The sequence below is a fragment of the Tinamus guttatus genome, unplaced genomic scaffold (assembly GCF_059628265.1).
Source record: "Tinamus guttatus ecotype Peru unplaced genomic scaffold, ASM5962826v1 Tinamus_guttatus_pri_ptg000563l, whole genome shotgun sequence".
In the NCBI taxonomy this organism is placed as follows: Eukaryota; Metazoa; Chordata; class Aves; order Tinamiformes; family Tinamidae; genus Tinamus; species Tinamus guttatus.
Window position 1 is genome coordinate 1678689 of NW_028289097.1, and position 24783 is coordinate 1703471.

Here is a 24783-nt window from a genome sequence, read left to right on the forward strand (position 1 = left end):
GCGGGGACGCAGATGGGCCGGCCGCGAGGGAGCCGGCCCCGCGCTCGGCCCGTTAATGAAGGGACCCCAGGGGATTCGTCCCTGCGCCGCAGACCTCGGCCACCTTTCCGAGGCCGCCTGCGCTTTGGCTTTGCCACTTGAGCAAAGTGGATCCGGGAGCTGGAGGAGCCACCGCCGCGTTCCGCGCCGGAGCAGCGCTTGGCTGCTCTGGGCTCCGATAACCTAACGGAGGAGGAAGGAGGTTAAAACAACCTCCTTTTCCTCCCGAGCAGCTCCAGTCCTGACGTTGTCCCGCTCCGCGTGGTGCTGGCGTGGGAGGACAGCGCGCTGGCACCCAAAGCGCCCTGTGCGGAGCCTGTCCTGTCCCCGTATTGTGTCCGTGGGCAGCAGCGGGGTCAGGGGTGACGAGGGCAGCGGGTGAGGGCAAAGAATCCCCCTTTATGTGCTGGGGCCCGCGGGGCTGCCCCGCGTCCCTGTCCCGCCTCCCCGCTCCGCTCCACGCACAAGGGCCTGAGTGTTTCCCTCCCGACGCCTCCGGCAATGGAGCCTGCAGTTATTTTTCCCTTTCCCATTCCAGGCAGCTTCACCCTTGCGTTCCCGGCCCCGGGGCTGGCTCCAGCGGGCCGTGCCGGATGGCGGCAGCTTGCACAGGGTTCCCTGGAGCGAGTTTGGGGACGTTATTCCCCTCGCGGTGCCCATGTGTGCTTGGGGGAAGCGAGACGACAGGCTGAGAGCAGAGCACACGAGAGAGCAGGGACTGTGGGATGCTCCGGAGGTGCCACCAGGCCAACCTGTTTTCCACAGTGGGATGAGCCCTAGTGGGGATACGCTCTGCCGAGCGCTGCTCCGGAGTCTTTGGCGTGCGTTTGCTCCCGGGGTTTGCTCAGGACAAGCTCAAGCTCCAGCCGGGCTCCCGGCTGGCCCGTGGGGACCCGAACCCTGCGGCTGGGGCCAAGGCGGGCGGGAGGGTCGGGTGTCCCCCTTGCCAAGGGGAGCGTCCTGGGAGCGGGGCAGGGAGGCGGCCCCGCAGCCGGAGCGGCTGCCACAAAGGAGCGATTTCAGCATGTGAAAGGAATGTGACTCCGGCCCCGCCAGCGCCGACGGAGCGGGCGCGGGGACGGCGGCCGCTCCACTGACTCACCGGCCTCCCCTCTGCCGCCGCTTCCTCTCCGGGAGGCAGAAACTCCCAGTTTTTATTTATCACGTTGGCTTAAAGTAGGGGGTAAGGAAGGAAGCGCTCTTATTTTTAACTTCTCTATCTCCCCTGAGCCACTGGCAGAGCCGGGGGAGCCCGGCCGCATTCCCGTCCCTGCGGCCAGGAGCTGCTCCGGGCACGGCCTCTGCAGCGCGTCCGTGCGTGGATCCACGTGCAGTTTCCTTCTAGGAGCACCTGCTGGGGGGTGCTAGCAAAGTGCTGCTTTGTAGGTGCTTGGGGTCCTTTGCTGTGACCATAGTGGGGACAAAGCTGTCCTGATGTCCCCGTCACCCAAATTTGTCGCCTTGCAGGGCCAGCGTGCAGGGATGCTCTGCAGGATGGGAGGGTTGGAGCCCCTGGGGCAGAGCAGTTTTTAGCGCAATGAGTTTTTACGCTTCCAGGTGATCTTTACTGCTGGGATCCTGGTGAGCTCCACAGTGGCACCGGGGGGGGGGACAGGTGGCACCAGGAGCACCGTGGTGGCCCCACCGCGGACGCAATGGTGTCCCCCCGGCCGAGCTGCTGCATTTGCTCTGAGTGGCCGGTTTGCACAAGGAGTTTTGGTCCCGCATTCCCCAGGGTTTGCTTTTAGCTCCTGTTGAAACCTTCATTTGCTTCTAGCAGGAGCCCTTTTTTTCCTTGTGATCTTTTCTTTTCCCCCTCTGCTGCCCTGAGATAAAGGCTTCTAAATTTGTCCTGTGCTGAAAATGCAGCTAATCCTGATGGACCTGAATTCGCATCTCCCCCGGAGGAATTGCGCTAATTTTTTTTTTCCCTTTGTTCTGCCAGGGGACCTGTCCGTTTCCTTGTGGAAAAAAAAAATCCCTATTTAGGGCAAGGTTTAGATTCCAAAACCTGTGTGTTTGTTTGCAAGAAAGGAGGACAGGAGGGAAATCAACCCAAAAAAAGCATCATGTTTTTTTTTTTCCCCCCCCACTTCCAATATGGTTTTTACAGCAGGGAAGTTTAATTAAAGTGTGGAACTAGGACGCTTGTGGTGTCCAGAAGATGCTCTGAGGATGCAGCCCTTTCCCGCCAGTGTTAAATCGGGAGCGTGGGCGCTGCCGGGCAGTCCAGCATCCTGCCCCCCCTCCTGGCTCGACCTGCTGCATTGGGGTCCCCAGGGACGGGTCCCTCTGCACCGGGGGGACCAGGCGGTCAGTTTGGGGGTGCGGGGAGAGCCCTCGGGCCCCTGTTGCTTTGGGCAGGTTGGAAGCTGGTGTCTGGTCGAGCCGGGATCTGCTCCCCCTTGCACGGGGAAAAGCTGTGCAGCAAAACTGGGCTGGGGGGCGGCGGCGCGGGGCAAACGGGAGCGCCGGGCCGGCTCGTGCTGCAGGCGCTCGCCTGGGGCAGAAACATCCAGCGGGAGCCGCTCGGGGCTGCCCCGCCGAGCCGGCAGCACCGGTTCCCGGTTCCCGCGGCCGGGCTGGCGGGAATCGCTGGCAAGGAGCAGCTGGGAGCGCTTGGGAGAGCCGGGACGCGGAGCCGGGCAGCCGAGGGCAGGGCAGGAGCGCGGGCAGCGCCGATGCCCACCCGGCTCTGCAGCCACGGGGAAAACGAGCGCCCCGGGCCAGGAGCTCCGGGCGAGGAGCCCCGGGAAGCGGCGGGGATGGAGGGAGCAGCTCGGGCGCGGAGCGAGCTCGGGCAGCCCGTCGGGACGCGCTCCGGCTCCCGGGCGAGCTCCGGCTCTCTTGGGCACGCGGCGGTGCTGGGAGGCGGCAGCCGAGGGTGGGGCCTCCTTTTGGGCACCCCCCAGCGGCTCCGGGTCCCCTCCCAGGCCAAAAATATTTGCATGCTTTTTTCTTTCTTTCTTTCTTTTTTTTTTCCTCCTCTCTTTGCGAGCGGGACTTCCTGATCGCTCTCCATTGGCTGCAGGTAGGGCCGCCGCACGCATCTCGAGCAGCCTCCAGTCGAGCCTCTTCCCCGGCGCGCAGGGCTCGCTTGGCTCGTGTCCTGCGCGCCACATGTAGAAGTTGCGCCCGTGCCCTCGGCGCCTGGGAAAAACCTCCGGAGCGGCATTCCCTGCCTCGGCCCATGCTGGATTTCTGCGCCGGGAGGTGACTCGGGGAAGCGGAGGCGACCATGAATGAGATGTCGAGTTTCCTGCACGTCGGGGACATCGTCTCCCTCTACGCCGAGGGCTCTGTCAATGGCTTCATCAGCACCTTGGGGTGAGCGAGCCCCAAAGCCCTCTTTGGATAGAGTGGGGGGGTTATTTACCCCCTTGGGGGGTTATTTACCCCCTTGGGAAGGGAAGGGAAGGGGTGGAGGCTGCTTCACAGGACCATGCCCAGAGCGGTGTGGGAGGCTGCGCGGCCCCAGTGTCCCGTCCTGTCCCGTCCCCGGGGCTGCTGCTGGGGACAAGATGGTGCCTGGAAGGGACCTGGCACTCCAGCTACCCGGGCAGTCCTGGCAGCTTCTCCTTGCGTCCGGGCTGGGGGGGACAGAATGGGTTTAAACGGCTGCCAGGGAAAGTTTGCAGTTTTCCAGGGAACTGGGCAGCGTGAGGGGTCGGTGGGATGAGGAAGAGGCGGTGCACAAGTCTGACACAGGGACTTAGGCAGCCGCAACCCTCCCCGTGGGCACGGGGTGATTAAAGGGCTTTTCCAAGCGCTTTCCGCCCTGTTTGCACGACCGAGGCTGCTCTCTGCTGGGACGTGCCTGGCTGCCACGGGGCTCTGGTTTGTCTGGCCGCGTTTCCTCCAGGCAGGAGGCATCAGCCCAGGGTGGCCCTGGCCGGTGCTGCGGGAGCTGAGTGGCCCTGGGGGTCCAGGCTGAGCCACCTCCTTGCAGCCCCCTGGATACCTCGGCCACCAGCGCGTGGGTCTGGGGGCATGGGCAGAGACTTGGGGACCTGTCCCTTGTCCCTAGTGTTTCTGTGCAAGCCGGGGGTGCTGCCAAAGCAGCAGGTGGGCAAAGCCAGGATGAGACCTTTAAATGTGCCCTTCTCTGGATGAGGGCTTCTCTCTCTGTGAGCATCTGAGCTCTGGTGCCAGGAGTGTCCGTGTCCCGATGTGGCGAGCTCTGCTGGGTGCAAGTGGGCTTTTCTATGGGGTAAGCCCTAGGGAATTACTGCTTATGTGCTTGGGAATGCCGCTGCTCCCAGGGCTGTCCGGCTCCCTGACCCGACTCTTGGCCCGCAGCCGTGTGCGGTGCCGGGGCTGCTCCGAGGAGGTGGGTCGGTGCCCGCGGCTGCCCCACGCTGCGCGCAGGGGTGAGCCCAGCCAGGAATGTGCGCTTGGATGGGGTTCCTGGGCCAGGAGCTGCCTGGCTGTATAAGCAGTGAATGCACTTGCTCCCACACGCCTGTGTGCAGCCGGGGCCCTGCATACCTTCGCCTACGCACGCAGCCTCCGCGCGGCACACGCCACGCAGCCTTTAACTTCTGTGCACCCAAGTCTGCGTCCGGGCGGGCTGCCCCAGACCGCCCTGTCGTGGGTGCAAATGTCTCTGCGTGCCACCGTGGAGCACAGGGCTCCCCTGCTGCCCGTGCAGAGCACGAGCCTGTCTGCACGGGACCTCTGGGCACGTGCGTGTGCTCGGCCCGTGGCCCTGAACGTTTCCCCAGGGCTGTTTTTGGAGAAGTCTCCCTGGTGCTGGCCTGCTTTCCCAGGACAGGATGTCACGAAGGAGGGTCTATAGCCGTGGTGGCTCCACGCGGAGCACCCTCCGAGTCTGCCCAAAATCGGGTGCAGAGGGTGATGCAGTCAGAGCTGGTGCTGGATTTTTAGCAGCAGGTCCCACTAGCTCTCCAGGAGCCAAATCCAGAGGCGTTTTGGTATTTGGAGCACCAGCCTCCTTGTAGCTCTGACACCCACGTCCACCTTTTGCAGGGTGCTCCTCATCTCACTTATGAGCAAAAGCTGGGCTTCCTTTGAGACTTGAGTGTTGCCGCTGGGTTTTGGGGCCAGCCCCACTTCTCCGCAGCTCCATTTCATCCAGGTGTTTTCCCACCTTTGCCACGGCTTTCCCTTGTGGCCAGGGCCTGGGGAGACCCAACCACACCTGAAACCGCTGGGTGATAAGGCTGGGGTGACTCACTGAGCGCTCCTGCTCGCCGGGGGACCTCGCGGGCTCATTTGCAAGGCAAACGGCTCGGCAGCCCCGGCCCCGGCGCTGCACACCCGGCTGCGCGCCCTGCGGAAGCGCCCGCCGTCCAGCCTGCAGAGAGAGGGGAGGAGGGTCCGGAGGTGCCACCGGGGCTTTTAGGGCTCCGTCTGTCCCAGGTGTCCACGCTGGGGACAAGCAGCAGCTTTTGGAAGAACATTTGTTGGGGACGTGCGGCCCCGCGCTGCTCTCCGTCCTGCTTGCAGCTGCAGCAGCTGCTTGCTTGGGACGGGACTTGGCTCTGCAGGCAGGTTTGCTGAGACCAAGGAGGTCCCTTGGCGGAGCAGGGGGCCAGCACGAGCAGCGTAGCAGCATCAGCCTCCTCGCTAATGCTGATCTCAAAAAAGTCTGTCATCTTAAGTGGTCATTTTCTTCCTTTTCTGAAGGGAACGTGTGGGGTGTGATGGAGGGGGCTGGCGCAGAGGCCAAGCGGTGCCGCAAAGGCTCCGGGCAGAAACCCTCCCGCAGGGCTGGCTGCAGCGGGCAGGCGCTTGGATGGAGGAAAAATGTCCTCCTGGAGGGTGGAGAGTCCTTGTGTTGGGCTGGAGAGGCCCATCTGGACACCCAGGTGTGCTGAAAAGCTGAAGATGGAGCAAGCGGCCTGGCCTCGCTCTGCGGCTTCGCTGCTGCCAAAACCAGGTGTCCCCAGTGCCCCAGCACCCATCGGTAACCCCTGCCAGGTTTGCTCCGGGAAATCTGGTTCTTCTGGAGCTGGATAAGGAAACACCTCTTTGAAACGGGCCCGGATCCTGCTCTGGGCTGGAGGCGTCGCCGCTGACCTGGGCGCGCTGCGGGGTCTGTGCCAAGGAAACCTGCAGCCGAGAGGGAAGGGGAGCTCGGAGTCCTCAGCCTGATCCCTGATCCTCCCAGTGTGCTATTCCCACACCTCGCGTCCCCCGGAGCAGGAAGGCGCTCGCTCCAGGGCTGTCCCTGTCCCTCGGGGACCGCCAGGGCTGGTGGCAGAGCCACCGAACAGCAGCTTTGGTGGCTGCAGCGGTGGCTGCAGGTGGCCTTGCAGGGTGGAGCAGTTCAGGGAAATGCAGCTGGTTAAAGGGTAACTGCAGCGCTGCTGGGCCGGGAGGAGCTGGCGCCGGCGCACGGGAGAAGCGCGCAGGGCCGCGCGCCCCGTCCTCGTCCCCACGGCGAGCCATTTTGTGGCCACCTGCATCCCCTGTCTGGTCCTGCTCCGCTTCCCGGGCGGGAGCGGGACGGTGGCACCGGTCCATTCCCATGGCAGGGACCGGCATCGCTCTCAGGGAGCCCTTTCCACATCTCCCTTCTCCTGCATCCGGCTCAGCTGGCTGCCATCCCCGGGGAGGGCCGGGGCCGTCGGATCCATGCGGATTCCAGCGGCGGGAAAGCCGCTTCCCGTGCGCGGCGGCGGCGGCTCTGCCTCGCGCGAGGCCAAGCGCCCTGGCCCCCCTCCAGCAGATCACTTTGTGCTCGGTTTCAGGCATGCCGAAAGCCCCACTGGAACCACTCGCGCTGACTTGCGCGGTTTAAAGCTAACCAGATGCTCGTCTGCGTGCAGGATTGGGACCCGACCTGCCCGGGGCAGCTGCAAAAGGGGCAGCGTAGCGGGTTATCGATGCACCAGCCTGCGGCTTCTCCGCAGGTTTTCTCCAGGTGTCCGTGCTCCAAGAGCCAGTGTTTGCATGAACACCTGGGAAAGGCCGGAGACGGCACCTCCGTGCCCGGTGTCCTGCTTGGAGCGCAGAGCTCCTGCAGCTCCAGCAGCGGAGGCAGCTCTGCTCTAATGTGGGTTATTTAGGCAAATCGTGTCCTGGCCCCAGCAGCAACACAGGTGACTCATGTCCAGCACGTCAGGATCCTCTTGTTTTCAGCAGTTTTTTTCCCTGAAGGATGTTAAGCTGCAGTATCAGTTTAAAAAAAAACAACGCTTTGCACTCCTGCAAAGTGTGTAATCCCAGGATTAAAGACACTGAAACTGCTTTGAGATCATTAACTAATGAAGCCTTCCAGCCTGGCAGGTCGCTATCTCCCATGCCGCGTTGTGGATCGGGCGCGCTGGGCATGGAGACGTTGCAGGCAAACTCTCCAGCCGGAGCTGGTGTGGGTGGAAGATTCCTGAGTTTTGCAAAGAGTCGCTGTTTACTTCGGCACTGGAAATGGGCCGCGCGGGTCAGCTGCTTCCTCAGAGACCCTTAGCCACGACGGAAGACCTTTTTTAAGTGCATAAAGGAGCTTTCTGCTACTTCGGGTGCTGGAGGGAATGGGGCACTCGCTGCTTTCCTGCTCGAACTCGGCACTGGGAATCGCTGCAGCCCCCGGCCCTGCGGATCCTGGTCTTGGAGACGCGGGCGACTGCGGCCGCCTCCGTCGATACCCCAGGGCTCTCCTTTGACTCCAGCAGCGTTTGTGCAACCCCGGTTTGTAAAAGCTCTGTTAGTGCAAACCAAAACAGGCGGCGCCGGGCAGGGCTTTCACGTGGGTACGGCCCGCGGCGCCAGCTGCCTCCTCTCTGCGCCGGTTTCCCTCCTCTTTCTTCATCTCTCTCTCTGCCTTTCCAAGCCTCAGCCCCACAGGAATTTGGGAAATGCGCCCAATTCCATCCCTGCTGTCTCATCCCATGGAAAAGGCTTGTTGGGTCTCGAGTTCGGTGCCCCTTACGCTGCCAACCACAAGTGCCAAGGCAGGTCCTGTGCAGTAAAATGCTCCAAGTGCTGTTATTGGAAAGCGGTGGATTTCTGGGTTTTATAGTCCTGGGGCGATGCCGTGTTGCTGTTGGTAGCCACCATTTTACATACGTGACTATACGCTGGGCACAGGACCTGGCAGCCCCGGCACCACGCTGGATCCGAGCTCACTTCCTTTTCCCGCGCCTCATCCTGCCTCCCATCCCAGGGACCTGGCTTCCCCCCGGTGCTCCCGCCAGGATCACATCCCGCCTGGGTTCCTCGCTCCGCTCACGGGCTGAGCGGCGGCCGGGATCCCGCCTGGCACGGGTGGGGATGGATCCGCACTTCCTGGCCCCAGGCAGGGAGGAGGCTCCGCAGCGGAGCCGGCAGAGCCTGTCCTGCCGGAGCGCCTCATTCCCTTGGAAGCTCCGCAGTGATGCCCGGCCATCCCACGCGCCGGGACAGGCTGGTGCGACCCGGCCCGTCCGGTTCCTCACCTTGGCAGCATCCCGCTCATCCCAAAGTGGCAGGGAAGGTGCACAGCATGTGGGGCAGCGCCTGTGGGATTTTGCTCTACGTTGGGAAAACAAGGAAAGGGGGATAGGGAGGAGATGCAATGTGTCCAACAGGCAGAGCTGGCACCACCGAGGAGGTAACGGTTATTGGGGGGGTTCCCTGGAGCCTCTGGCCGTGCTGTGCCCCAGTCCTGGGTGGAAGCGGAGCCCATTTCTCCTGGTGAAATGGTGAGATGGGGACGGGGACGGCCAGGGCAGGGACCCCCTGTGCTCGCTGCCTTCTCACCCTCTCGCCCCCGCGCAGGCTGGTGGACGACCGGTGCGTGGTGGAGCCGGCGGCCGGAGACCTGGACAACCCGCCCAAGAAGTTCCGAGGTGAGACTGGACAACCCCCCGCGCGCAGCCCCGTCCCGGGCCGTGTCCCTAGGGATGCCCACGTCGGCGCATCCCAGAGATCCCGTGCATCCCATCCGGAGCGCGGGCGGAGGACAGGGCGGCTGCGCCCGCGGGCCGTTTCGCTGCAAGCCCGTTAGCGCCAAGCGCTAATTACGGCCGCACCTGGGAGGGAGCGGGGGATTAAGCTGCGGTTTGTAAGGCAGGGAGAGGCGTTAAAGCCCTGCCCGGCTGCCCGGAGCGCTGGGCCCTCCGGAAAGGGGGATGAGTCAGCGGAGGGCCAGGAATGCATCACTCTTTGCGCTTCCCTGCGTGGTTTTGCAAGCCCCAGGGCAGGTCTGCGAGGTGCTGGCAGCTCCTGGAGCGGGACAAGGGCCGAATACTCAAGATGGGGCTCCCCACGGGAGCAGGAGTCATTACAAGGAAGCGGCTGCTCTGAGCCCGGAGCGTCTCATTCCTGCCCCGCGTTCCTGCCCCGAGCTGTCCTTTGCACTGTGCCCCATGTGCCGGCGTGCTGCAAACTGCAGGGCAGGAGGCTGTTCCCAAGGAGCACCCCGGGCTGGTTGGTTCCTGGTGCCTGTCGCACCCCGGACATCGGCGGATATTCCCGTGGACAGGAGCAGCTGGAAGCAGCTGTGGGGAGGCCTGTGCTCCCGCGGCCGTGCCGGCAGGTCCCCGTCCCAGCGCGCCGCTATCTCCCTGCCCGGACATGGGCAGGCGTCAAATCTCTTTTCCAGACCCAGATCTGGTCTAGACTCTGCTCTGCTCCATGCAGCCCCTATCAGGATATCCAGCCGCTGGTTTTAATGGCCGGAAAAGTAGCGGTCTCCCTGCTCGATAGCTATCGCTGCGAGCAAGGTAAAAATAACAGACCCGTTCTGTTTCCCTGCAGCAGCAGCAAGAGGCTTAAGAGGATTTTAATGTGTGGCTGCCGTCCCCACATCCTGTGGCCGGTCCCTGCCCTATCCTGCACTGCCGGAACGTGGCCACAGGTCCCGGCTCCACCGGGGATGTGGGGACATGGGGCCTTGTCTGCCGCTGCAGAAGGGGCGATTGCTCCTTCTGTGCCTCAGTGCTGCATTCAAAGGGTGATTTGAGCATAAGCAGGTTTTGGAAATGCTGGGCAATGCGGGAGCCTGTCCCTGCCTGGCCCAGCGGCCTGTGCGGTGCCTGGGCTGGGCCCCGAGAGGCGCCTGGCGCCTCTTGTATTTGCTTTTCTCCTGGTTTCTTCCCTCCCCGCAAGGCTCTTCCAGCCCTGCGTCCAGGCACGTTCAGGAAAGGCAGAGAAGGGGGTTCGATCCTGGGCTGGACGGCAGCGGGGGGCCCCGGGCTGCCCGGGCGCGCGGGCAGCGGGTGCCGCAGCCGGAGCCGCGGAGCCCGGAGCCGCAGGATGCTCTCGCTCCGCCGGAAATGCAGAGGTTCCTCCGTGGCTCCGCAGGCGCCGTTGCCTCTGTGCCGGTTCGGAGCACACGCTCACACCCGGCTCCGTGCGCTCAGCTCTGCGCTCGGCTCCGCGCTCGGCTCCGTGCGCTCGGCTCCGCGCTCGGCTCCGCGCTCGGCTCCGCGCTCGCCCGCTTTCCTGCCTGCCTCGCAAGCACACGGGCAGTGCCGCGGTGCCGGGGGCTCCGTCAGGGCCTGCCTTCGTGCCAGCCCCAGGAACTGCTCTGTGCCTCGGTGTCCCGGTTTGCAGGACAACTTTGCACCAAGAGACAGGACGCAGCAACACTCAGCGCGGGGTGTCAGAGCACCCCGGGGGTTAGGCAGGGCCAGTTTTGGGCTGGTGTCTTAATAGCTCTTATGTTATTTTTTTCCCCTCTTCCCCATGTCCCAGTTTCTCCTTTCCACCAGCAGCTATTGCAGCCTAATTAACGATTAAGTGAAAACGATTTAAGGTGCTGCAGGTAGCCAAGGGGCTTCTCGAGCCGTGGTGCGAGCGAGCGCAGCAAAGCGCCCCGGCAGCGGCTCCAGCCCTTTCCAACGCCAGCGTCCCCGCGCTCCCTGGCGTGGGACCTGCCATTAGCAAACAGACCTGCAAAGCGAAAGGTGAAACTTGGCCTCTCCCCAGCAGCGGGGCCGGCAAGATCCCTGCTCCGCACTGGTGTGTTCGTCACTCCCAGGTAAATAAACACGCGCCAGCGCCTCGGCCCTGCGCCAGAGATGGAATGATTTTCTTTTTGTGTCTGAAGTTTCTGGGCCATTTCAGAAGTAATTAGGCTGACCCAGCTAAGGAGCCCCTCCTGCCCTCAGCCTCTGCCCTGCGGAGCTGCTGATCTGGATCCCAGTTGGGAAACTGGCTCAAGATTCCCAGAGATTTGGTCTCATACGTCAACTCGCTGGTCCGGGACCTGGACCCTTCATCTCCAAACAGGGTTTTTGGGGGCCCTGAAGAGCAGCATTTTGCATGTGGATTTATAGGAGCAGTTGCTTATAGCTTCCAGCACTGATGATTTATCCTCTTCATGAGGAGTTGTAGGAGGGCGTTTGCAATGCTGGCACATCCCGATGGCACGGCCACCGCGGGGCTGGCAACCCAGCCCCTTCCTTCCCAAGCTGCTTGGTCATTCCAATAGAAACGCTTCTATCTGTAGACCAAGAAGTGAACAGAATAGAATCATTACGGGTGGAAAAGATCTTCAAGATCATCAAGTCCAAGTGTGAACCCACCACCACCACGTCTGCTAAACCATGTCCCTAAGTGGAGTTACTCTTGGACGTGCTTACCTAGATCTGCAACTGATCCTGCAGCTATGGAGTGATGGGACCTTCCACCAGCCCTGGTCAGGTCTGGCTTGGACCCTTGGAAGGAACCCATTCATTCTGCATGATGAGGGGCTGCTCCTGGCATGGAGCTGTGTCCTGCAGGCAGATGTGCTCCTGTCCCATAGCTTGTCCCTGCTGGAGGCAGGCGGCGTGCGGAGCGCCGTGCCGAGCAGCCTCATGCTCGGCCTCCTCTCGTTCCAGATTGCCTCTTCAAAGTGTGTCCCATGAACCGCTACTCTGCCCAGAAGCAGTACTGGAAGGCCAAGCAAACCAAGCAGGACAAGGAGAAGATCGCCGACGTGGTGCTGCTGCAGAAACTCCAGGTGAGCAGAGCTTGCGCGGGACACGGCACCATCTTCCCTCGAGGTGAAGAGTCTCTGGGGTTGGTTGGCTGACACCCAAACCTCCCGCTGGGAAGGTGCCAACATGTTTTCCTTCCTGGAAAGATCCTGCACGGGGGAGCGGGACCTCTCTTGGGTTTTGCACTACCCAGGGCGTCCCTCGTCTGTCCCAGCACCCTAGGGCATCTCTCATTTGTCCCACCACCCTCTTCCCACCATGGACCATTAGCCACAGCCACCTCGTACTAGAGGAAGGATCCCAGTAGCCATCAGCTTGCAGGTCACCGTGGCATCTTCTAAATGGGTGAAGGTCTCTGCAAGGTGCTTGGTGTTGCTGCAGTGTCTGCAAGGCTCGAAGGGTTGAAGCCCATGGGTGGCCTGGCCCCAAGGGAGATGTGCTGCACCGCAGGCTGTGCTTGCTGTGGGATGCTCTTAGCTGGCCATGGATGGGCTCCCCTTTCCCTGAGAAGGGGCAGATTTGCCCTGGCCCCCATCTCAGGCTCCCGATCGCTCCTTCACTTTCATGTGGTGCCGACGTGTCCATCCTTGGCCCAGGGGGAAGCCCTTGGCCACACGGCCAGGCTGTCCCAGCGCTCTAGCCCCTCTCTAGCCATAAATAACCGAGGCTTCCCTGGCTCTGGAGTCCGCGCTGGGCTGGGACGCGCTGCGGGCAGGACCTGCTCCAACGGGCCCAGGGAAGTCGGAGGCTCCTGTTGACTTCCACAAGGTTTGGAAAAGGCCCATGCTAAACATTGCGTAATTGCGTCAGACAGCTGGCAAGGCCGCAGGGATGATTCATGGAGCTGGAGTTCAGGAGGGATTTGTTAAATCATCTAATGAGACTTCAAGCAGAGCACAGGCTGCACAGATCCCTGTTTTGCCTGTGCTGAGCCTGGTGAGTAAGGACTAATAAAGTGTCTGGAAAGAGCATCCCGGCTCCCGCTGGAGATGCCAAGACGTGGTTGGTGCATCCTGCTGTGTCTAACCACATAGCACGCGGAAACACTCGGTTTTCCCGCTTTTGGTTAGCATATCCCTTGCAATGTCAACACCTGTGTTCACTGGCAAGGAGAGACGGGCTTGTTTCTGAGGCTGCCTGGCTGAACCTTGGCCTTATTTGTCTTAAAGAAACTGTGGAATTTCCTTGTTCCTCCAACGCTGCCCCTGGTGCTGCCCTTCTGGGAAGTGCCCAAGTGCATTTGAAATGCGGAGCAGCAAGTGAGCCTGGGAGCTCATGCAATTTGCTTCCCGTGCTGGCTGTGCCGCAAAGCCCCTTGATGTCCTGGCAGGGAGCTGAAATCCAACCTTGATTTATCAGCATCTCCTGCGGGCTGAGAACATCTTTCAACCCAAGGAGATAATTTCCTGAAATAGCAGCAGTCCAGGTGTCGTGAGGAGAAGCTGGCAGTCTGAGATTCCTGCTGGTGCCTTTCCAAGCTCGGGCTTTTGTGCCTTTGTTATTAAGCGGGTTTGAGGCTTGGTATTTTCTCAGCTGGATAATTGTAGGTGCAGCCGGATGCCGGGGAGCTGCGGTGCTGATGGATGCCTTGCCGAGCCGCGCCGCTCCGTGGGGCTGTGCCTTCCCGCGCTCGCATTCACCTCTCCGCTTCCGCAGGGTTTTTCCTTGCTTGGGCTTGATTTCCTGGTGGCAGCTGCCACTACGTGATGGTCTGAGCAGACCTGGACCTCTGAGGCTTGGCAGGGTCCCCAGTTTCAGTGTCTCTGGGGCAGAAGGTGACAAGACCGACCTGTCCCTGGAGTGAATTCCTGCCTTGTGGCCCAGGTGCCAACACCAGCTGCTGGAGCAGCCGCATGGAAAATGCCTGTGGTTTTGGAGAGAGGGGACCTGTGCTCCCAGGGAGGAGCTGAGCACTCACCCCATGGGAGGGCATCGGCTCCTGCAGTGGTGGCCTGGAACCTGCCACGTCTCCGGCACCACCAATTCCCTGATTCCCACGGCCCTGTGCCATGGTTGGGAATGAGGTTGGGAGGTCAGAGGTTGGGAATGGTTGGAGATTCCCCATCCCTTTGCTTGAATGTGGTGCTTCCCAGTGGGACCTACCAGCCGGGGCTTGGCCTTGCTCTGCATTCGTGGACGGGTAGAGATGTGCCTGGTGGTGTCCCAGCCTGTCCCCTGCCCTCGTGCTGGGGCGAGGTGGCCTCGTGGGGCCTGGCACCCACCGAGCTCTCCTCTCCTCTCCCGCCACGGGCAGCATGCGGCCCAGATGGAGCAGAAGCAGAACGAGACAGAGAACAAGAAGGTGCACGGGGACGTGGTGAAGTACGGCAGCGTCATACAGGTAGGGATCCTGCCATCCCCTCCGCGCTCCGCTTCCCGGCCCCGGCTGATCCATGCTCTATCCCCCATGGGATCTGGGGGAAAAGGCATAGATTGGAGCAAACATGAGCGGGAGGGTCTCGCAGCCCTCGGGTCCCCAGGTTTTGTGGTGTCAGTTCAGTGTTGGCGCCCGGCTTTGCAGCTCCTGCACATGAAGAGCAACAAGTACCTGACGGTGAACAAGCGGCTGCCGGCGCTGCTGGAGAAGAACGCCATGCGGGTGACGCTGGACGCCACCGGCAACGAGGGCTCCTGGCTCTTCATCCAGCCCTTCTGGAAGCTGAGGAGCAACGGAGACAACGTGAGTGCGGGCAAGGCCGTGGCGAAGGTGTCGGGGCTGGAGTGCAGCGAGCCCCATCCTGCTTCATCCCAGGGTGAAGGGCCTTGTCCTCACCCTCCTCATCCTCCTGCGTCCCCTCCAGGTGGTGGTGGGGGACAAGGTGATCCTCAACCCCGTGAACGCCGGGCAGCCGCTGCACGCCAGCAACTACGAGCTCGCGGACAACGCCGGCTGCAAAGAGGTACCGGGCAGGCGCCCAGGGTGGCTTTGGGGCTTGCTCCCTGGTTTGGGTTTTTGGTTTGGGGTTTTTTTTTTTTTTGCTTTTTTTTTCCAGCCCCATCTCCAGTGTTGTGAGCTCCCTCCCTTGCTCTGCAGGTGAACTCAGTCAACTGTAACACCAGCTGGAAGATCAACCTCTTCATGCAGTTCTGCGACCACCTGGAGGAAGTGCTGAAGGGGGTAAGGAAGGGGGTGTCCTCCCGCCACCAGCTGCTCAACTGCCACCAGCAGCTTCCCTCTCTGAGGACCATTTTGGGAGCAGAAGGCGTTTGGTGGAGCCGAGCGGTGCCTGGGAAAGGAACTTTCCCCGCGGAGCTATTGTTCGGAGCCGAGGGGCTCCAGGATGCAGCTGGCTCCCTATCGATCGCGCTGATCTTCCAGATCCTTGTCCCCAGACGCACACTTCTTCCCGCCAGCCCACGTGCGTCCTCCTCCTGGTGGCCTTAAGGACTTAAACACATGGGCGAGCCGAGGCCCAGCTTTATTCTGGGGTGGAAAGTGCTATTTTTGCTACCATTTTACAGCGGCAAGAGTGGGAGTGCCGAGCAGTGATTTGCACGAGCAGGGCAGCGATGCTGTCGCAGTGGATGCGGGGGGTCCCCGTGGTCCCTGCTGTTGTCCCGCGGGCCTCAGCGCTGTGTCCCTGTTCCAGGGGGACGTGGTGAGGCTGTTCCACGCCGAGCAGGAGAAGTTCCTCACCTGCGACGAGTACAAGGGCAAGCTGCACGTCTTCCTCCGCACCACGCTGCGGCAGTCGGCCACCTCGGCCACCAGCTCCAACGCCCTGTGGGAGGTGGAGGTGAGCGGGGACGGCACGGGGAGCCTGTCCCTGTCCCGGCATCCAGCCTGGACGTCTGCAGGGCCAGCGGGGAGGCCGCGTGCGCCCTGCGGGTGTCTGCAGGAGGGGCAATCCTGGTGCTCTTGCAGGTGGTCCATCACGACCCGTGCCGCGGGGGAGCCGGCCACTGGAACGGCCTGTACCGCTTCAAGCACCTGGCCACCGGCAACTACCTGGCGGCAGAGGTGAGGGGCGAGCGGGGAGCGCCGGGACGTGCCCCGCTGCTGCCGCCCGTGTCCCATCCTCGGGCCCAGGCAGCATCCCGAGCTGGCCCGGGCTGCGGGAGGTGTGGGCAAAATCCAGGCCTGGAAGCGGCGTCTGCTGCTTTTTATTTCTGCTCCCCGCTGAGGCTGGTCAAGGCCTCCTCATAGGGGGCACGGAGAGGTTTCAGCACTTGCAAAACGCAGTCGATGTGACGCTGCCCAAGGCCAACCAGCCGCTCCGTGTCCCGTGCCATGTTCAGGGCCGTACGGATGCACCGGGGGGATCTGGTGCCAGAGGTTCTCCCTGACTCATGACGACAACTAAATGCAGCCACCGAAGGCTCTGCCTCCAGTGCTAGCCTGGAAAGAAGCAAATCCTGGGGCTGCCACTAGCTTTCCGCAATGGCTCTCGGATTTGGGTGTCTTAAAACCAAAGCCACTCAGATAACACATGCAGAGGAAAGAAGCTCCCCAACCAGGGCTGCTGTTTCCTAGCTTATCCTGCCCGGTGAGATCCCACCCGGCGCCTTGCGGGATGCGCAGCAAGAGCTCATCGTGCTGCAAGGACAAGCCCTGGGTCTGTGAGCTACACGGGCCACTTGTCCTGATCCCATGTCCCACCGCCCCCTCTGCAGGTGTCCTCTGTGATTCAGGCTGCTGGTGACACGATGGAGGAAGGCAGGAGTAGAGATAACCCCGTGCTCAGGGTTTTGCAGCCATTGGTAGCCGTCTCTCATCTCCCTCTTTAACTTTTCAGGAAAACCCAAGTTATAAAGGAGACGTGGCCGAGCCCAAGGCAGCGCCCACGGTGAGCTGTGCGCAGCCCCGCTAGCAGACACTGCTGCCGCTGCCCCGGGTCACGCCGCCTCTTAGCCCCTGCCCCGCGCGCACGGGGAGCCGCTTGTGCCACAGCCGCTGGCGGGGACAGCGCGGGGCTGCCGAGCAGAGCGTCCCCGCGCCCGGCACCGCGGCGTAGCGCCCCAGGGGGGCCCGGTGCATGGTGCATCCCAGGCCAGAGGCCGGTAGGAGAGAGGCTTGGCCCTGCAGGGAACACTGTCAGCTCTGCCGGGTTTAGGTTTGGGGTGGCCTCCCAGCTCAGGTGCGTCATGCCGTGCTCGTGCTCTCCCAGCCCCTCTCCGTGCTGCTAAGCCCGCGGCCGAGCACCAGCTTCTGCTCTGAACGTAGCTGCTGCGCGTCCCCTTGGACCCCGCGCGCACAGGGCAGCGAGGCCGGCCCCGCTCCGGGCCCCGCTCCGGACTCGCTCCGGGCTCGCTCCAGACCCCGCTCCGGGCTCGCTCCGGGCCCCGCTCAGAGGCCCTTTCCCTGGCGCAGGGGAGCGGCGGCCGCTCCAGCCGCAGGAACACAGGGGAGAAGATCAAATACCGCTTGGTGGCTGTGCCCCACGGCAACGACATCGCCTCCCTCTTCGAGCTGGACCCCACCACGCTGCAGAAGACAGACTCCTTCGTCCCGCGGTACGTGAGCAGCGCACGCGCTGGGGCAGAGCTCGGTGCTGTGCTGTGCCCGTGGTCTGGACTTCTGTCCCTGGGCCATGTCAAAATGTGAGAAATTTGAGGGACTGCAAAACACAAAAGCAAGGAGAGCCCCACGGATGGATCGCGTGGCATCAGCAGTTGGTGCTGGGGCCGGGGCTTGCCGGCGTGGGCTGCTCACGGCCGCACGGTGCCTCTTGCAGGAACTCCTACGTGAGGCTGCGCCACCTCTGCACCAACACGTGGATCCAGAGCACCAACGTGCCCATCGACATCGACGAGGAGCGGCCCATCCGCCTCATGGTAGGGCCGGCTCTCCCCGCTGCAGCGTGCCCCGTGCCCCCCGGGCCCTGCCAGCTTGCTCCTTCCTCCTCCTCACCCTGGAGATCCCTTTTCCTGGGGGCTGGAATATGCAGATGATCCAAAGGGGCAGGAGGACACCAGCCTGGAGCCCAGTGCTGGGGACAAACGGGCTCCCCCGGGCTGGGGGCAGATGTGACGGGGGAGCCCCGAGCGTGCCAGGCTGTGCCAACCTCTCCATCCAGGCTCCCCTTCGTTTTCCAGCTTGGCACCTGTCCCACCAAGGAGGACAAGGAAGCTTTTGCAATCGTCTCCGTGCCCGTGTCCGAAATCCGGGACCTGGACTTCGCGAACGATGCCAGCTCCATGCTGGCCAACGTGGTGGAGAAGATGAATGAAGGTTTTCTCAGCCAGAATGACCGGAGGTAAAAAAAAAAAGAGTCATTTTCCCTCAAAGATGGGGCTGTGCCCGGCTCCTCCGGAGCCCTAAGGCATCGCTGTGACACCGGGTCCCCTACCCGGCTCTTGGTGCCAGCACTGCCTCGCATTCCAATCCCCCTCTCCCCTGCTATTCCCTGGGGTCTGAGAGGAATCGGGCTCACACCAGACCCGCTCCTGCCTCTCCTTGGCCGCTGGAAAAACAGCGCAGGGGGAGATGGCCCCACGACAGGGGCGGCCGGGTTAGTCACGGTATTATTTTTAGGTGGGTGGGTTCCCGGCGCTTCCTGAGCAAACACAGCCACCCCGTGGGACGGAGCGAGCCGCTTCCGCCGCCGGTGCCGCTGCGGTGACTAAGGGGCCGCCAGGTTCAGCGCAAAACCCCGGCGTGAATCATGAGCCAACGTCCGTGCCGGTCACCCGGGGCACCTGGCTCGGGAACGTAGTTTCCTTAGGAACAGGAGGGCTGTAAAAATCTCACGTTTCAGGGCAGCAAATGGGAGATAGGAGCCAGCAGCATCTCTGGCAGGGTTTGAAGCTAAAGATGGGCTTGTTGGACCTCAAAACGTACCTGAGGCCTCGCTGGCAGCACCCCCTAGTTCAGAGGGACTGTGTGCGGGGACCTGCTCCCCCATTGGTGCTGTGCCCCTTCGGCAGGTTTGTGATCCAGCTGCTGGAGGACTTGGTGTTTTTCGTCAGCGACGTCCCCAACAACGGTCAGAACGTGCTGGACATCGTGGTGACCAAGCCCAACCGGGAGCGGCAGAAACTCATGCGGGAGCAGAACATCCTCAAGCAGGTGAGCGGTCCCCGGAACGCGCTGAGTGGGGCTGAGCTCCAGCAGAGACATCCCACCCTGTGTGAGGCCACATCAGGGGCCAGGGCTCCCAAAAATCCCCCTGGAAGAGGCTTAGCTGGCCTTGAGCTCAAGCTATGGTGGTGGGATAAGCCCTCCTGCCAAGCACGGCCAGGGTCCATCGGAGGGGGAAGGAGAGGGATGAAGCACTTCATGGTCTCCGCTTTTGGGCAGATCTTTGGGATCCTGAAAGCGCCGTTCAAGGACAAGGGTGGGGAAGGACCCCTGGTGCGGCTGGAAGAGCTCTCGGACCAGAAAAATGCTCCCTACCAGTACATGTTCCGCTTGTGCTACCGCGTGCTCCGACACTCCCAGGAGGACTATCGCAAGAACCAGGTGCGTTGGGTCATCCTGGTCTCCGTCGCGGGACTCCCATCCCAACAGACATTGCACGGCCCTACGGAGGTTGCAGAGGTCTCGGGGGGCATTGCCAGACCCCGGCACCCCAGCAGGATGCAGCCCCATCCATTGCTTCCCCTCCTGTCTGCCCGCTGCAGGAGCACATCGCCAAGCAGTTCGGCATGATGCAGTCCCAGATCGGCTACGACATCCTGGCCGAAGACACCATCACGGCCCTGCTGCACAACAACCGCAAGCTGCTGGAGAAGCACATCACGAAGACGGAGGTGGAGACCTTCGTCAGCCTGGTGCGCAAGAACCGCGAGCCACGGTGCGTGTCCGTAAGGGCCGTGTCCCAGCATGGGGCTGGAACGGAGCTTCGTGCAGCGTAACGGGTGGGAAACCACCTCGGCTGGGGGTGGTTAACCCTAACCCCCTCTCACCGTGAGTCGCCTCTGCTCTGCCCTTGGCTCCCAGGTTTTTGGACTACCTCTCGGACTTGTGCGTGTCCAACCACATTGCCATCCCCGTCACGCAGGAGCTGATCTGCAAATGTGTGCTGGACCCAAAGAACAGCGACATCCTCATCAAAACCGAGTGAGTGACCAAGGGGAAGGCTCTTCTGGCCTTGGGGTTTCACCCGGGCTGGGTGCCCGGCGCTGCCTCCCGCCGCCTCCCTTGCTGCCCTGTTCCCTGGCTGAAAGCCCACGTCACCCCTGCTCCTACAGGCAGAGTGTCCCCATGGTTACAGTGTGGGGTGAGCGGTGGGATCCTCCCTCTGTGACAAGGTACAGCCAGACGGTGCCAATCACGGGGTACTCCCCAACTTCACCCCTTTCCCACCCCAAGGCTGAGGCCGGTGAAGGAGATGTCCCAGACGCACGAGTACCTGAGCATTGAGTACTCGGAGGAGGAGGTCTGGCTCACCTGGACCGACAAGAACAACGACCACCATGAGAAAAGCATCCGGCAGCTGGCACAGGAGGCCCGGGCAGGCAATGCCCACGACGAGAACGTCCTGAGTTACTACAGGTGATGATCCTGATGATCCTGCCCCCTCTTGTCCCCAGGCTTTGCAGGACGGGGTGGCCTCACTCTCTCCTCCCCTCGCTGCCAAACAGGTATCAACTGAAGCTGTTTGCCCGCATGTGCCTGGACCGCCAGTATTTGGCCATCAAGGAGATCTCCCAGCAGCTGGGCGTAGACCTGATCTTCCTCTGCATGGCAGATGAAATGCTGCCCTTCGATCTGCGGGCGTCCTTCTGCCACCTCATGCTGCACGTGCATGTGGACAGGGACCCCCAGGAGCTGGTGATGCCCGTGAAGTTTGCGCGGCTCTGGACCGAGATCCCCACGGCCATCACCATCAAAGAGTGAGACGTGTCGGGGCTCGCAGGGGCTTCGAGGGGCAGGACGCCAGATACTGTGTCCTTGTAGGGGTCTGGGACTGGAGGAGTGGGCATTTGTGGAGTGAGTTTGGCAGGTCTCAGCTGGGAAGGAAAAGGTCTCCAGCATGATAATGAGCATCAGTTCTGGCTGTGGCAGCTCTCGGTGACCGCCGGGACGGTGCTCCTTGGAGGCTGAGCCTTGCTGCCCTCCTTCCCTCCCGCTCACCCCCGTCTCCCCTGGCAGCTACGACTCCAACCTCAACACCTCCCGCGACGACAAGAAGAACAAGTTTGCCAGCACCATGGAGTTCGTGGAGGACTACCTCAACAACGTGGTGAGCGAGGCGGTGCCCTTCGCCAACGAGGAGAAGAACAAGCTCACCTTCGAGGTGCGGAGCCGCGTGGGGGGGACGGTGCCCTTGGGGCTGCAGTCACAGCGGCGCTGGCACCTCGCATCACGCAGCCTGGCTTGGCCAGAGACCCTCCCCGGCCCTGGAGACTGAGTGCGGAGAGCTCTGGAGTTTCCTTGTCCTTCCCCCAGGTCGTCAGCCTTGCCCACAACCTCATCTACTTCGGCTTCTACAGCTTCAGCGAGCTGCTGCGCCTGACGCGGACGCTGCTGGGCATCATCGACTGCGTCCAGAACCCGCAGCTGATGCTGCAGGCAGTGTACAGCGACGAGGTGACGGGTGAGTCTGCTTCAGCGCCAGGGGAACTTGGCACGGCCGTGGGGGAAAGGGTTTTCTGTGGTCCACACAGCACTTACCAGTTCTGCCTCCAGGAAAAAGAAATATACATAAGAGTTTGATCTTGTGACAGTGGGAGATGAGAGCTGTCAGGCCCTTGGCCTTTCCCAGCGTAGGATGCAAAATGAGCAAGAAATGCAGCAAATGTCCCAGCCATAACACAGGCATGGCTGTGGCAGAGCAATAGCAAGTCCCTCCTCTGTGTTCTCTGGTTAATGTCTAAAGCATTTTCCAGTTTAAGTGGGTCCTAACGTCAGTCCTTTCCCACCTCTCTTTCCCCATGAGCTAACCCTGTCCGCCGTGGCTGCCTCCCTAGGGAAGAACGTGCGGAGATCGATCCAGGGTGTGGGGCAGATAATGTCCACCATGGTGCTGAGCAGGAAGCAGTCCATCTTCAGCCCGCCGAGCCTCAGCACCGGCTCTGCCCCGGAGCAAGTAGACAGAGGGAGAAGCATCGAGAATGAGAACATCGTGGTGATGGAGACCAAGCTGAAGATCCTGGAGATCTTGCAGGTGGGGAGGGAGAAACCAGGTTGCTGATGCTTGGAAGGAGGGAGGGAAGCGTTGGGAGCTGCAGGGTGGACCCTGGGCTGGTGGGAGCAGTTGTCTGAGGCAGCTGGCATGATGAGGACTCACTTTTGCTTTCTTCTCTCTCTACCGCTACCAGTTCATCCTGAACGTGCGCTTGGACTACAGGATTTCCTACCTACTTTCCGTCTTCAAGAAGGAGTTTGTGGAAGTCTACCCCATGCAGGACAGTGCGGCCGATGGGACGGCTCCAGCCTTCGATTCCACAAGTAACTCTTCCCTTCTGCTCCTAGAATAAGATAAACTCGGCAAACTCCCCAGGCCGGGACTGCGGGTGGTGGAGGCAAGCGCGGCGGCAGCTTCTCCCTGCTGCTGTGGGGGATGCAGGGGCTGGAGCGGTGCAGGAGGGAGCAGGCGTCCCGTGCTGGCTGCGGGCTCCCACGTGCCAGCACCTGGAGCGAGGGCTGGTGCTGGGTCCTGCGGGCTCTCGGTCTCTCCTGCCCCGCTCACCTCCCACGTTCCCTCTCCTTCAGCTGCAGCCATGAACCTGGACCGCATCGGGGAGCACGCAGAGGCCATGTTCGGCGTGGGGTGAGTCCCCCCTGCTGCCCACCTACCCCGGGCTCTTCCCTCTCCTATATGCACTTGGTGCAGAGCCTGGAAGCTGCAGGTGATGAAGAAGATCATAGAATCATAGAATGCTTAAGGTTGGAAGGGACCTCTAGAGATCATCTAGTCCAACCCCCCTGCACACGCAGGGTCACCTAGAGCACGTGGCACAGGACTGCGTCCAAGTGGGTTTTGAGGATCTCCAGAGAAGGAGACTCCACAACCTCTCTGGGCAGCCTGTTCCAGGGCTCTGGCACCCTCACTGTTAAAAATTTTTTCCTTAAGTTCATGTGGAACTTCTGGTGCTTCAGTTTGTGGCCATTACCTCTAGTTCTGTTGGTGGCCACCACTGAAAAGAGACCAGCACCATCCTCCTCACTGCCTCCCTTGAGGTACTTCTAGACACTGCTCAGGTCCCCTCTCAGCCTTCTCTTCTCCAGCTGAACAGGCCCAGCTCCCTCAGCCTTTCCTCGTAGGGCAGATGGGGCTAAGATGGGGCTATAAAGACTCACGCAGCTCTCGCTCTTGGCCCTGAGCGCTGTCATGCTCCCGTGCAGCCGCTAACGCCAAGCGCTTTGCTCTCGGCTTCAGGAAGACGAGCAGCATGCTGGAGGTGGACGACGAGGGAGGGAGGATGTTTCTGCGGGTGCTGATCCACTTGACGATGCACGACTACCCGCCGCTCATCTCCGGCTCCCTGCAGCTCCTCTTCAAGCACTTCAGCCAGAGGCAGGAGGTCTTGCACACCTTCAAGCAGGTAAACCCTCGGGATGCTCTCCTGGAGCACCTGTAAGTCTGTGCTGGGCTGCCTGTGCAGCACGTGGGACACATCCCGGGGTGGGTGACTCTCTGGTGGGCCCTTTTCTCCTGAGGGACGTCTGGGACAGAGGGGAGCTGGGTTCGTGCCTCAGGCTGGTTTCACAGGGACCCCATGGGAATTTCGTTGCAGGTTCAGCTCCTGATCTCAGCTCAGGACGTTGAGAACTACAAGGTGATTAAGTCGGAGCTGGACAAGCTCCGTACCATGGTAGAGAAATCGGAGCTCTGGGTGGACAAGAAAGGCAGCACCAAAGGAGACAACACAGTGGAGGGGAACAAGAAGGAGAAGAAAGAGGTGAGAAGCCCGAAGAAGACTCCAGGAAATGGGGTGAGAGAAGAGAAGGGGGCACAAACCCAGTCTGCATTTCCCCTTGCTGGGTCACCCGTGCCTCTCCCCGGAGGAGGAGAGCCAGAGTGGGTCCTGCACTAATTCCCCGGCATCAAGAGGCTCGTAGGGATGGCAGTGGGATCTTGACCCATTTCTCCTGCCTTGCAGCTCACTGCTGATGAAGAGGTCATTGCTCCGGGAGAGAAGAGCAGCGAGAACTATCAGATAGTCAAGGGGGTAAGTGACATCCCCAAACCCTCTCTGGCAGCATCCCCAAGGCCTGGTAAGGAGAGGGACGGGATTCATGAGTGGGATGCCAGGATTTGTGAGCAATGCACAAAACGAGGGCTGGAGGTGCTGCCTCTGGATCTCAAGCAGGCTCCCAGCACTGCTGAATGTCCTGATGGACACCCAGTCTCAAGTCCCTTCTGGGCCATGGTTGTTCTCTTGCCAGATCCTGGAACGGCTGAATAAGATGTGTGGAGTCGGAGAGCAAGTGCGGAAGAAACAGCAGCGCCTGCTGAAGAACATGGATGCCCACAAAGTGATGCTGGATCTGCTGCAGATCCCGTACGAAAAGGTGGATGAGCAAAAGCAGGCTGGGCTCTATGGTGCTCCAAGTGCCTGGGAAAAGGGGTGGAGGGTGCAGGGACTCCTGGTGACAGGGCAGGAGCTGGGGCCTGTTCCCTCTTCTGCATCCCTCGCTGACTCACGCTGCTTCTGTTCTCTGCCTTTCCTCAGGGTGACACCAAGATGATGGAGATCCTGAAATTCACCCACCAGTTCCTGCAGAAGTTTTGTGCTGGCAATCAGGAAAACCAGGCGCTTTTGCATAAACATCTCAACCTCTTCTTGACGCCAGGGGTAAAGGGATAGGATTGAAGGATGGCTGCAGGCAGTGGCATGGGGAGAGACGTTGGCTCCCTTCTGGGGCTGGAAGGGTGCAGACCTGCAGCAGGCAAGGGCAAGAGATGGAAAACCTGGGAGGAGACCCCTGAGAGAGGAAGAGGGTTGGGACACGGCTATTCCTCGTGGCCTTGCACAGCCCCCG

General features: G+C 61.6%; 1 protein-coding gene across 1 annotated transcript in view; it reads left to right on the forward strand.

Moving 5' to 3' along the window:
• Window positions 1–2977: 2977 nt before the first annotated feature.
• Window positions 2978–24783, forward strand: part of ITPR3 (inositol 1,4,5-trisphosphate receptor type 3) — a 36860-nt gene continuing 15054 nt past the window's right edge. The window contains exons 1-29 of the mRNA XM_088534462.1: window positions 2978–3366; window positions 8761–8831; window positions 11811–11932; window positions 14164–14250; window positions 14431–14589; window positions 14711–14809; window positions 14944–15027; window positions 15500–15646; window positions 15775–15870; window positions 16646–16696; window positions 17221–17363; window positions 17585–17684; window positions 17946–18106; window positions 18777–18918; window positions 19150–19311; window positions 19473–19645; window positions 19792–19911; window positions 20164–20346; window positions 20436–20687; window positions 20947–21091; window positions 21244–21391; window positions 21765–21961; window positions 22116–22245; window positions 22510–22567; window positions 23177–23342; window positions 23535–23699; window positions 23901–23969; window positions 24187–24312; window positions 24474–24596. Of these exons, the coding sequence (XP_088390588.1) occupies window positions 3278–3366; window positions 8761–8831; window positions 11811–11932; window positions 14164–14250; window positions 14431–14589; window positions 14711–14809; window positions 14944–15027; window positions 15500–15646; window positions 15775–15870; window positions 16646–16696; window positions 17221–17363; window positions 17585–17684; window positions 17946–18106; window positions 18777–18918; window positions 19150–19311; window positions 19473–19645; window positions 19792–19911; window positions 20164–20346; window positions 20436–20687; window positions 20947–21091; window positions 21244–21391; window positions 21765–21961; window positions 22116–22245; window positions 22510–22567; window positions 23177–23342; window positions 23535–23699; window positions 23901–23969; window positions 24187–24312; window positions 24474–24596 (3768 nt within the window). The 5' untranslated portion in view covers window positions 2978–3277. The remainder of the gene's footprint in view (window positions 3367–8760; window positions 8832–11810; window positions 11933–14163; window positions 14251–14430; window positions 14590–14710; window positions 14810–14943; window positions 15028–15499; window positions 15647–15774; window positions 15871–16645; window positions 16697–17220; window positions 17364–17584; window positions 17685–17945; window positions 18107–18776; window positions 18919–19149; window positions 19312–19472; window positions 19646–19791; window positions 19912–20163; window positions 20347–20435; window positions 20688–20946; window positions 21092–21243; window positions 21392–21764; window positions 21962–22115; window positions 22246–22509; window positions 22568–23176; window positions 23343–23534; window positions 23700–23900; window positions 23970–24186; window positions 24313–24473; window positions 24597–24783) is intronic.